General features: G+C 32.7%; 1 protein-coding gene across 1 annotated transcript; it reads left to right on the plus strand.

Moving 5' to 3' along the window:
• Positions 1-6,253: 6,253 nt before the first annotated feature.
• Positions 6,254-12,933, plus strand: LOC117319723 (WD repeat-containing and planar cell polarity effector protein fritz homolog). The gene is made up of 3 exons (XM_033874480.1): positions 6,254-6,371; positions 11,996-12,129; positions 12,828-12,933. The coding sequence occupies exons 1-3, from the start codon at positions 6,266-6,268 to the stop codon at positions 12,912-12,914; spliced, it is 327 nt and encodes a 108-aa protein (XP_033730371.1). The 5' UTR covers positions 6,254-6,265; the 3' UTR covers positions 12,915-12,933.
• Positions 12,934-13,142: the final 209 nt, after the last annotated feature.

Raw genomic sequence — 13,142 nt, forward strand, 5'->3', positions numbered from 1 at the left:
GGTTTTAATTTTTAAAAAACCCAAAAAATTGGTTGATCTTATTAACACCCAAAAAAAAGGAGAAGGGTTTTTAACTTTTGTAAAAAAAAAAACCCAAAAAAGGGGGGGTTTTTAATTTTTAAAAAAAACAAAAAAAACCTAAAATAAAGGGGGGAATTAATTAAAACCCCAAAAACTAAGGTAGAGGTTTTTTTTTGAAAAAAAAAAGGGAAAAAGGTTTTAATTTTTAAAAAAACACAAACTAAGGGGGGGTTTTTAATTTAAAAACCCAAAAAACAAACTAAGGAAAAAGGGTTTGTAAACTTATAGTAACAAAAACCGGATTAGGGTTTTTTTTATAAAACCCAAAAAAATTTGGGGGGGTTTAAAAAAAAAAAAAGGAGTTAAATTTTACTTATAAACAAAAAATTTTTAAATTTAGATTTTTTTAATTAAAAAAAAAAAAAAGGGGGGAATTTTGTAACCCAAAAAAAAAAAGGGGAATTTTATTTAAAAAAACCAAAAAGTTAGAGGTTTGTAAATTTTTAGTAACACCAAAATAAAGGAGTTGGGTTTTAAAATTATAGAACACCCAAAAATAGAAGGTTTTTTAATTATAGTAACCCAAAAGGGAAATTTTAATTTTAAAACCCCAAAAATGAGTTAAAATTTTTAAATTTTTTAAAAACCCAAAAAAAAAGGAGTTAAGGTTTGTTTTTTTAGAAAAACCAAAAAAAAATAAGATTAGGTTTGTTCTTTAAAAATTTTAAAGGGGGTAATTTTAATTAATAAACACCAAAAACAAGGATTAGGTTTGAATTTATAGTAAAACCAAAACCTAAGGGGGTGGGTTTGTAATTTAGTAACAAAAAAAAAAGGAAAGGTTTTAATTTTTAAAAACCAAAAAAAAAGGGTAGGGTTTTTGTAACACCCAAAAACTAAAGGAGTTAAGGGTTTGTATCTTAAAAGTAAAAAAACTAAAAATTTTGGTTTTTAAAATTTTAGTAAAAAACCCAAAAAAATAAAGGAGTTAAGGGTTTAACTTTTATAAACCCCAAAAACTAAGGAGTTAAGGTTTTTTAACTTATAGAAAAAAACACTTAAAGGGGTTGAGGTTTTTTAAATTTTTTAAAACCAAAACCCTAAGGTTTAGGTGTATTTATGTAAAACCCAAACACTTAAAAGGGGTTTAATTTTAATCTTATAGCCCAAAAAAAAGATTAGGGTTTTTCTTATAAACCCCAAAAAAAAAAGGTTTTTAAATTTTTAAAAAAACCCCAAAAAAGAGTTTGGGTTTTTATAAAAAAACACAAAAAAGGGTTTGATTTTTTTTTAAAACCCCAAACAAAAAGTTTTTAGGTTTTTAAAAAAAAACACCCAAAAATAAAGGGTTAAGGGAATTTTTTGTAACCCAAAAAAACAATTGGTTTTTAATTTTTAAACAAAAACCAAAGGTTTTTGGTTTTAACTTAAGTAACACAAAAATAATTGAGTTTGAATTTATTTAAATAAAAAACAAAAATTAGAGTTTAAAATTTTTAAAAAAACACAAATTTAAAGGGTAATTTTTAAAAAAAAAAAAAAGGTTTTTTAATTTTTTAACCCAAAAAAACAAAAATTAAGGGGTTTATTTAAAAAAAACCCAAAAAAAAGGGGGTTTTTTTTTAACAAAAAAAAAATAGGGGGAAAATTTTTAACCAAAACCCCCTAATGGAAGAGGTTTTTAATTTAATAACCCCAAAAAAAAAAGGTAAGGGTTTGTAATTTAGTAACACCAAAACACTAAAGGGTTAGGGTTTTTTTATAGAACACCAAAAAAAAGGGGTGAGGGGTAATTTTATAGTAACACCAAAAAAAGGAGTTTGGTTTGTAAATTTTAAAAAAAAAAAGGGTTTTAATTTTTAAAAAAAAAAAATAAAGGGGTTTTTTTTTTTAAAAAAAAAAATTTTTTTTTAATAAAAAACCCAAAAAAAAGGGGTTTTAACTTTTAGTAACACCAAAACATAAAAAGTAAAAGGTTTGTAATCTTTTAGTAACAAAAATAAAGGGTTGATTTGTAACAAAAAAACCAAAAAAAGTTGATTTTTTAACATAAAAAAAAATTTTTTTAAAAAAATTTGAATTTTGTAACCCCAAACCAAAAAAGGAGTTAAGGTTTGTATTTTTAGAACACAAAAAAAAGAAAGGGATTTGTAAAACCCAAAAAAAAAAGGGGAAATTTTAATTTAAAAAAACCCCAAACCCAAAAATTTATTTTTTTTTTTAAAAACCAAAACCCCAAAAAAAGGGTTTTGGTTTGTAACTTTAGTAACACCAAAAACCAAAGGTTTAAGGTTTAAACTTTAAGAAACCAAAAAAAGGGAAAGGGGGGTAATCTTTAGTAACACAAAAAAAATAGGTTTGAGTTTTAAACACCAAAAAACTAAAGGATTAAGGGTTTTCTTATAGTAAAAAAAAAACACAAAATTTTATTTTTAAAAAAACAAAAAAAACACTAAAGGATAAAAGGGGTTTTAATCTTAAAAACCAAAACAAAGTTGAGGTTGTATCTTTATAAACCAAAAGTTGGGTTTGGAACTTAAAAAACCAAAAAAAAGGAGTAAAGGGTTTTTTTATTAAAAAAAAAAAAAAGGGTTTTAGGTTTTTCCCAAAAACACCAAAAATTTTGGGGGGGGTTTTTGTAAACAAAAAATAAAAATTTTATTTTACAAAAAACAAAAACCAAAGGGTTGGGTTTGTTTTTGTACACCAAAAACTTGGATTGGGTTTTTAAAAATGTAAAAAAAACCAAAAACACAAGGGAGGTTTTTTTTAAAAAAACAACCAAAAAAAAGGGGAAAAGGGGGTTTTTATAGTCCCAAAACCCCCCCCTAAAAGGGGGTTTTTCCCGTAAACCAAAACCTGGGTTGGGGTTGTTCTTAAAAACCCAAAAAAACGGGAAGGGTTTGTTTAAGTCCCCCCAAAAAAGGTTGGGGTTTTTTATTTTGAAAAAAAAGGGGGGGGGGGAAAAAACCCAAACATAAAAGGGGATTTTTGGGTTTTTTGAACCCCTAAAGTTAAGGGGTTTTTCTTTGTACCCTTGGGTTTTTGCGTCACCAAAAAGGAAATTTTTTTCTTTGCCCAAAAAAAAATTTGGGTTGGTTTGTCTCTTTGCCCCAAAAAAAACCCAAGGGTTAAGGGTTTTTCCTTATGTCCTAAAAAAATTTTTTTTTTTAAAACCCCGGGGGTTTAAGGGTAAATTTGTCACCCAAAACCGGGGGGATTTTTCTTTTTCCCCAAAAAGGGTTGGGGTTTTTTGTCCCCGGTTGGGGTTTTTTTTTGCCCAAAAAAAATAAAAGGAAATTTTTCTTATTTTCCAAAAAAAAAGGGTGGGTTTTTAAACTTTTTCCCCCTTGGGTTGATTTTTAACTTTTCCCAACAAATTTGGGGGGGTTTGAACTTTCCCCCTGGGGGGTTTGCCCTTTTGTTCCCTGGTTTTAGGTTTTTATCGTCCCCCCTAAAGAGTTGGGTTTTTTTTTGTTTTTTGGAGTTAAAGGTTTTTAATCTTAAAAAAAAAGGAAGGGTTTTTTTATAGTAACCCAAAAAAAAAGTTAGGGTTTTTTTATTTAAACAAAAACAAAAATTTAAAGGGTTTTAATTATAGAAAAAACCAAAAAACTAAAAATTAAAGGGTTTTAATTATAAACCCAAAACACTAAAGGAGTTGAGGGTTTAATTTATAAAAAAAAACTAAAAAAGGTTTTTAATTTAAAAAACCAAAACACTAAAAAGGGGTTTGAGGTTTGAATTTTTTAACCAAAAAAGAGTTAGAGGTTTGTAATTTTTAGTAAACCCAAAAAAATTTAAGGGTTTTTTGTAAAAAAAACCCCAAAATAAGGTTGGGTTTTAAAAATTTTAAAAAATTTAAGGGGGGTTTTGAAAACCCAAAAACCCAAGGAGTTAGGGTTTTTCTTATGAAACAAAATTTAAGGGTAATTTTTTTAAAAAAAAAAAAAAATTTGGGGGGACGTAACCAAAACACAAAAATTGAGGTTTTTTTTTTTAAAAAAAAAAAAGGGGTTTAAGTAAAAAAACCCAATTAAGGGTTTTTTTTGTTGTAACCTAAAAGGGTTTGAGGTTTAATTTTATTAAAAACCAAAAAAAAGGAGTTAGAGGTTTTTTTTATAGTAAAACCCCAAAAATAAAATTTTAAGGGTTTGTAATCTTATAGTAACACCAAAACATAAAAGGGTTAAAGGGTTTTAATTTATAGTAACACCAAAAAACTAAAGGGAAAAGGGGGGGGGTAATCTTTAGTAACCCAAAAAAAAAAAGGGTTTAAAAGGGTTTTTAAAAAAAAGGTTTTTTTTTTTAAAAAATAAAAGGGTTTTTTTTTTAAAAAAAAAAAATTTGGGTTTTTTTTTTAAACAAAAAAAAAAAATTTTTTTAATTAAAAAAAATAAAAGGGGGAATTTTCAAAAAAAAAGGGTTTAATTTTTTTTAAAAAAAAAAAAAAAATTAGGTTTGGGGAAAATTTTTTCCCAAAAAACAAAAATTAGAGTTTGGTTTTAATTAAAAAAAAGTTAAGGTTTGTAATTTTAAAAACTAAGGGTTAAGGGGGTTTATCATAAAACAAAGGGAAAGGGGTTTAATCTTTAGTAACCAAAATAAGGATAAAGGGGGGAAATTTTTGAAAAAACACAAAAAAAAGGGTTAATTTTTAAACCCAAAAAAAAAAAAAAAAAAGGAAATTTGGGAAAATTTTTAACCCAAAACACTAAAGGAGTTTGGGGGTTGTAAACTTATAGAAAAAAACAAAAAAAGGGTTTTAATTTTAAACAAAAAATAAAGGTTAGAGGTTTTAATCTTATAGTAAAACCCAAAAAAAAAGGGGTTTTTTAAACTTAAGTAACACCAAAACACTAAAGGAGTAATTTATTTTTATATAACACCAAAACCAAAAAAATTAAGGTTTGTATTTAAAAACCCAAACACAAAGGGGAGTTTGGGCTTAGTAACAAAAACACTAAAAGGGTTAAGGTTTTTAATCTTATATAAAAAAAATTTTATAAAACTATTTTTTAGGTGGATTTTAAAAAAAACTAAGTTAAGGGGGGCTGTAGAAAAAAATAAAATAGTTTTCCCTAAAACCCAAAAATAAAAAAATTTTTAAGTTTTTTTTTTAATTTTGTTTTTAAAAAATACGTTTTTTTGTTATGGGGGTAAAATTTGAAAATTTTTTATTTTTATTTTTAATTTTAAGGATGTTTTCAAACAGACATTACATTGGGGAAATTAAACCCCAGGAAATTTCCTTTTTTTCATTAATTTTGGTAATTTCCCCTTTTTTAAAGGATTTTGTTTTTCCCCCCTTTGTTAATTACCCCCGGGAAGCATCTCCCGGAAGTCCATCCGGTAATGTCCCCCCTTGGGAAACACCCCTTCTTTTTGTTTTTTATGCACCCCTTTGGTAAAGTTCCCCCCTCTTTGAATGTTTCCCCCCTTTTTGGTAATTACCCCCTTTTTTTCCCCCCCCCCCCCCCCTTTTTTCTGGAATGTCCCCTTTTTTTTTCCCTTTTGGGAACCCCTCTTTTTGTAAATGTCCCCTCTTCTTGGGAATTTCCCTTTTGGAACCCCCTTCTTGGTAATGTCACCCTTTTTTTTCCCCCTTTTTAACCCTTTTTTTTGGGGACCCTCTTTTGGTAAGGCACCCTCTCCCTTTGGGTTTTTTTTTTCCCCCCCCCCTTTTTTCCCCCCCCCCCTTTTTTTTTTCCCTTTTTTTCCCCCTTTTTCCCCTTTTTTTGGGAAGCCCCTCTCCTTGGTAATGTCACCCTCTTCTTGGTAATGTCACCCTCTTCTTGGTAATGTCACCCTCTCCTTGGTAATGTCACCCTCTTCTTGGTAATGTCACCCTCTCCTTGGTAATGTCACCCTCTCCTTGGTAATGTCAGTCTTTTCTTTATAATGTTAAATTTTTATATCTAAAAAAAATAAACAAATCTTTCACCAGTTGGGGTTGAAACATAGAGATCTCTACAAGAAGGTGAAAAATCTTAATTTGACAGATGTGAGGCTTGTCCCAAGGAGGTGAATAATCATTGTTCAATTATGTTTAAATTGTAAACATAACCTTGATAAATAATATTGTTGACATGACAGGGTATTTATTTGTTATGAACAGTGTGTCCCTTTGTCTCTCACTGGTAAATGTGGATACACCTGTCCAAGGTAAGATAATATGCATTGACCGTTAGTGTCACTGTACTGAGGGACATCTCTATCTGTGTTGCAGGTTGTCCTGAGTAATATGGTCAGTGTGACCTATGTTCTGAGTGGACACAGTGGTGACCTTGATAAGGTCTTCCTTGACAAATCTATGATCATGAAGACCAACACAGACGCAGCATCAGATGGTACGTCTCCCTATCGTAACTACTACGCTATTTACACATAGGCTACTGGTTCTAGCAAACAAACTTTTGTCTTTCAATGTTGTGGGTTCTAATAATGTTCAGCATAGACATAAAAAAAGACTGCAATAGCAATTATCAAAGAGCATAGTAAGTTTGTATAATTTGTCTTTGAAGTGTTCTTCATGCACATGTACAGTAAAACCTGCCTTAGTGACGACCTGAATTAATATACAGGTAAGCCACCTCCTGTCAGACGTGAATAACGACCATCATTTCAGTGTCCCAAACATTGAAATGTAACCTGTTATTGGGGTGTCAGTGTTACCTGTTATGAGGGTCAGTGTTACCTGTTATTGGGATGTCAGTGTTACCTGTTATGGGGGTCAGTGTTACCTGTTATGGGGGTCAGTGTTACCTATTATGGAGGTCAGTGTTACCTGTTATGGGGGTCAGTGTTACCTGTTATGGGGGTCATTGTTACCTGTTATGGGGGTCAGTGTTACCTGTTATGGGGGTCATTGTTACCTGTTATGGGGGTCAGTGTTACCTGTTATGGAGGTCAGTGTTACCTGTTATGAGGGTCATTGTTACCTGTTATGGGTGTCAGTGTTACCTGTTATGGGGTCAGTGTTACAGACCCGTGTACGTTCGCTGTTCCGTCTTAAACGCAAACGCTACGGAAATGCTACGGTAATGCTACGGAAGTGCTACGGAAATGGTACGGTAATGCTACGGAAATGGTACGGTAATGCTACGGAAATGGTACGGAAATGGTACGGTAATGCTACGGAAGTGCTACGGTAATGCTACGGTAATGCTACGGAAATGCTACGGTTGACGCTCACAAATAATCGACCGTTTCTGAATAAATTATCTGGTTCTTATAAAAAGCGGATCCTAGACGAAGCGAACTCGTAGAAACGACAGTGAAAGGTGTCTGATGGAGTGAATGTTGTATCGGGAAGTGGAAGAACGTTTTATCAAACTGTACTACTATAGAAAACCTCAGTTTGCGAGAATTTGTACAACTTTTAGAAACCGGAAATATTAAGGTCATAATTTATTATTCTCAGCAACAAAAGACGATAGTATTTAATTTTAAAATAAAATCACTCTCTACACTAGCGCTGCGGTCGCATATGTGTTGTCTCTGTGTGTCCGAACTTTATCGTTTTGTTTTTATGTATTTATCTATATTTTCACTGCATTTATTCACCGCATTTGTACTGATAAACCCTAAGGTTTAAGTAATTAACTAATTGAATTGTAAAACTTGTATCAAAGTGTTAATTTAGGTACAGGTAAACAGATCAAGAATTCTGAACACAGATTGACCAGGCTATGAATAGACCCGCCTAGGGCTAATTGTAAAAAGGAGAAACTGACCAGGTGTGGTTATGACTTACACACCTGAGCCTGGTGACTCCTAATCAAGTGTATATCCATGGCCATCAGGTGAAGTTGATGGTGGTGGGGAGGGGGGATTAGTACCCATGGCAACAAGTAAGGGGGACAATTAAGTCAAGTACATGTACATGCCTGGCAAGTCTATATATAACAATCACTGGTAATATTAATGGTGTGTAAGCATTGACGATTTGTTTAAAAGTCTGATGTCGGATCAGAGGAAATTCTGGCTGCATGGGGAGGGATAAAAACTAAAAACAAAACATCAATAATTATATACTTAAGACTATACAATGTACATCTGCAATCAGATACGTGTATATCACCAGAGACATATATATGTCTCTGATATCACACGTCTGCAATGGAGCAGACTCTGTATGTTTACGTGATAATGGATAACACTCTGAAAATATTTATTAATGGACTACAACTACAGTTGAGTGACAATCAGTTAACCTTTGCACCCTAGGAGAAGTGAGGAGTGCACGAGATTTAAGGTACTGAAGTAAACGTATAATTAGTGCACATTAGTTTTTTTTAAACTTATTATCACAAAGGACATAACCTGGTAATACTTTGATTCAATATATAAAGACTTCAACAGTGTAGAGTGAAGAATCTACTTTTGAAATTAATTTTGATACTGTTTGCGATCATTTTAATCTTTTACATGCTTCTATTACAATACATCAGTTTGTGTCAGAGGCCTATTAATGGATGACTCAGGTGTACATATACTTCATGTAAATATTTTGTCAGACAAAATATTAATATTTTAAATTTTAATTGAATGTTAATTTACTAAAGTTTCTTTTACATTGTTATTCTCAACTTGAAAGGTTTTTTTACAGTACAAGTCATTTATATGATATTATACATTGTATGTTCTGTCGACAGATCTTGAGACATGTACATGTCCAGACCACATGTACATTACATTGAAGCCAAACATCTATGAAAGGCCTGTTGCCAATGGCCAACTGGGCGCAATATGCAACCCCACAGCCTTGAGGACATGCATCCTATCACACTTTACCTGTAAGATGCCGATCAGTCTAGCTCTTTTATGTCTGGCACGTGGTATACCTGGCCAGGTGACCTGTCCCCAATTAACGCCCCGGGGTCCAATTATGACTTATTCTCACTTAGCCAACATACAGAAATTTACCTGTATTACCTGGCCAACATGTCAAATTTTACACCTGAGTGAGTTTAAACTATATATATAGCAGTAGCCTGTTCTTACTTTCATGAAAGAAAATATGAAAATGTCAAGTTGAATATGACTTATACAATAATGATTCAAATGAATTTATAGAGGCTACTTATAACAAATCTTAGATATTCACAGTAAAAATCGAAATTTATTAAGTTTACATATATCATGAAACCATCACCATCTCAAGAGTTTAAATTACAAATGTATGCTTTTTTATAATAGAAGTATTAACAAGTGTCTTGTATGACTGTTATTTAAATCTGTGTATATGTGTGAGGGTGTGTGTGTAATTTGTTTGTTTTTTTTTTAATTTTTTTTTTTACAAAATAACAATTTTAGAAAAGACACCAAAGCAAATATTTTTTGTGCATACCAATAATTATAAAATTCTATCAAACTAGCAGCGGATGTGTTTCTTAATGAAGTAAAGCAACGTTGCCACGAAGAAAAGTTTTTGCTATTCCAACTTTGACGATGATGTTAGTGTGATGATACAAAACATATCTGTATAATATCAGTCCTTCAACTACGCGATTCAAATGATTCACCCTCTCTTTTTCATCTTTTACGTGTTTTAAATCAAAATTAAACGATCATAGCCTATATTACATGTTTTGTACACAATTCAACTTACCTAGTCTGGTATGTAGGCATTAATACATATATTTTTATTCAAATCTTTACATAGCCTGCTTGATCGAACTTGTACAGGATAATTTAACTTTTTAGTTCCACATCTTTTTTTGACTAGGTCGAGTAGCTCAACCCTGCTTTATCCCTGTAAATTCTGGATTATTGTAAGAAATTGTAATGTTCTTAAAAGAGTCCTAATTGATTAAAACTACGTTTGTCATATTCCTGACAGTTTTTTAACGTCTCACTTGAGAGATTTATGTCGGACGAAGATTTGTTTTCAGAATTAAGTCTCTTTTTTACTGTTCATAACAAGACTAACTTGATTATCTGGATGATTTCTATTTAGGACATCAGTTCTATTTCACATGTGTATGCACTTTATATACCGTATTTGCTCTTACTTTGTAATTAATTTACTCTTGTTATACTTTATCAGATACATACATATACATGTATATCACATATGATCCGAAGATATAGATTTGAATTTCCTGTCGTAGTTTTACCGAGAGAAATATATATCACATTTATACGGTCTCTGATTTTATCAATTTGTTATCAATTTTGTGATTAGACCTTTGGGTTTTAAAACTGAAATAAATAATGAATAACTCCGTAGATCACGATGACATTCTCATTAATGTTGGAAGCCAAGTTTTATGAAGCAGTCTATAGCCTTACCTGTAGGTCATAATTATCTCTTATTGTTCTACCTTTCACACCTAGTATCACTTGGTCCACAGAATACCGTACCTTTAGTTGACCAGTGTACAACATGCTGTGTTGTTTGTATCATCGCTGACAATTAAGTCTAACTACCCTAGTTTACCTGTGTGATACTGTCTGGACCATTTGTACCCTATACATGTAGCCTGACCGAGTGTAGGACAAAAGCCCCCCCGGACATTAGCCCCCCCGGACATTAGCCCCTAGGACAAAAGCCCCTCCGGACGAAAGCCCCCCCGGACATTAGCCCCCCCCGGACAAAAGCCCCTTCATTATAAATTTAACTGGCATGGTATACTTTATATAAATCTGTACTTTTGAAAAACAAAAACTGTATATAAACTGCTGTTTTTATCTCTGAAATTTGGAGAATAATTGTGTGGAAAATGAAGGTCCTTGGTTCAATGTCAGAGCTGCATTATATGTCTGTGGTTAAACATCATAATTTATTTGTTCAAACTTTATATTATTAAGTAAGCTGAACATTTCAGGAAAGCTTATCATTTAAAACAAAATGTCTTGAAGTTTGAAAACCTACCAAACACCTGTGTAACAGCTTATTGTTTATGTAACAGTAAAATCAATGAAAAACCTACCAAACACCTGTGTAACAGCTTATTGTTTATGTAACAGTTCAAGTAGTTGTTTTTCGAACTGGTTGTTTACATTGCAGAAGCCACTGGTGACTGAAGTCACTTACATATATATGTAGCACTTAATATAACCACTGCTAAAACATATATTGTAATTTAAAAAAAAATGAATAAATAAAAACATAAAAAATAAAAAAAATAAATATACTTTTTTTTTATGAAGGGGCTTTTGTCCACTTTTTGATTAGTGTGAAGGGGCTAATGTCCGGGGGGGCTTTTGTCCTAGGGGCTAATGTCCGGGGGGGCTAATGTCCGGGGGGGCTTTTGGCCGTACCTCGACATATTACATGGAACTGTTTTAAAGGTTTGACTATAGCACAGTAAAGGAAATATTGTTTATTTGACACGATCTTCATCTTCGTTTCCATCGTAATGCGTCGACTACTATACTAGGATCCACCATTTTTTTATCACACTAAGATCGATGGACCATGTGACTTGACTTGTTTTTTGTGAGAGTGTTATTTTTTCTAAACAAAGATACAGAAAGATGTGTAACCATATATATTTAATTCTCACCTCCTTATTAAATTATTTGCTGTCGCTACTATGCTTTAGTGACGTTCGGTAAGTATATTTAACTAAATTTCGTTTCGATAAAAAATACACTCTGCAAAATTTTCTACCGAACGGTTATGAGACGGTCAGCGAGTGAAAATAGGTAAACGCAAATGCTACGGTAATGCTACGGTAAGTGGACGCAAACGCTACGGAAATGGTACGGAAATGGTACGGTAATGCTACGGAAGTGCTACGGAAATGGTACGGTAATGCTACGGTAGTGATACGGAAATGGTACGGAAGTGATACGGTAATGCTACGGAAGTGCTACGGAAACGCTACGCTTAAATCGGAACTGCGAACGTACACGGGTCTGTACCTGTTATGGGGGTCATTGTTACCTGTTATGGAGGTCAGTGTTACCTGTTATGGGGGTCAGTGTTACCTGTTATGACGTGTATTGTTTGTTTATGTTACAGCATACCTGTGTGAACAGTTCCTGATAACAGTGTATCCCGACCGTAATAAGCTGGACTACACCTACTTTGTCAAGAGACCTCCTCTTGGTGAGGCAATCAAGAGGCTAGAGAAACTCTCTACCTGGGAGCCTAAGGTACAGTGCAGGCTTGATATTGGGGAAAACCAGCTGCTGCAGGTTGTTTGTTTGTTTTTTCTGTAGCTGTACATGGTAGCACAGGTGTGAAAAATGTGTCCTGTCTTGTTGTATACTGTATAATATCATTTATCTTTTCCAATTTTTCAAATGAACAAATGAAAAAATCTATATGTAGGACAGGAATTGGAAGATAATGGGGTACATTGGAGTCTTTTTATAGTATGTCCAAACAGTAAAGAAGGGAGTAACTCTGGTAGCATAATGGTCTCAGATTGACCTTTTTAAACTGTTGTAGCCTTAAAGCTTGTAAGATTGGTTTTACAAAGCATGACCAACCACCAAAATAAAAAAATTATATACACACTGTACCATAAAACAACCCTATCTGAAAACACTAATAAACGAGGTTAAATTTGTCTTTATTTCTATAAATTTTGGCATATGAACATGTATCTTTATTACATGTAGAGTAGAGAGGAATCAGACGTCATACTGTATCGTGGCATGGGTTCATCAATATTCCTAAACATTGGAGAATATTAAGGGAAAAAATTAAGGAGCATCATTTTAATTCTGTGATTCCTTCTCTATTATACATTTCAAGTCAAGTAAGGAATCAATTGAGATAATGTCTCACCATGTATATAAATTATACATGGTACATATGGGTAATATAAACAGTCATTTATTGACAGGTGTCGCAGGTAGAAATTCCTGGTCCCATTGGACGCCGTCTGGACAGAAAGCTGTCGGTAAACACTCGACAAGACACAGTAAGTTGAATGCTGACATCTTTTGTGACACTCCAAACACCGTTTGACCCTCCTCACACCATGTGACACTCCTCACACTGTATGACACTCCTCACACCGTATGACACTCCTCACACCATGTGACACTCCTCACACCGTATGACACTCCTCACACCGTATGACACTCCTCACACCGTATGACCCTCCTCACACTGTATGACACTCCTCACACCGTATGACACTCCTCACACCGTATGA

The sequence above is a fragment of the Pecten maximus genome, unplaced genomic scaffold (genome assembly GCF_902652985.1).
Source record: "Pecten maximus unplaced genomic scaffold, xPecMax1.1, whole genome shotgun sequence".
Taxonomy (NCBI): domain Eukaryota; kingdom Metazoa; phylum Mollusca; class Bivalvia; order Pectinida; family Pectinidae; genus Pecten; species Pecten maximus.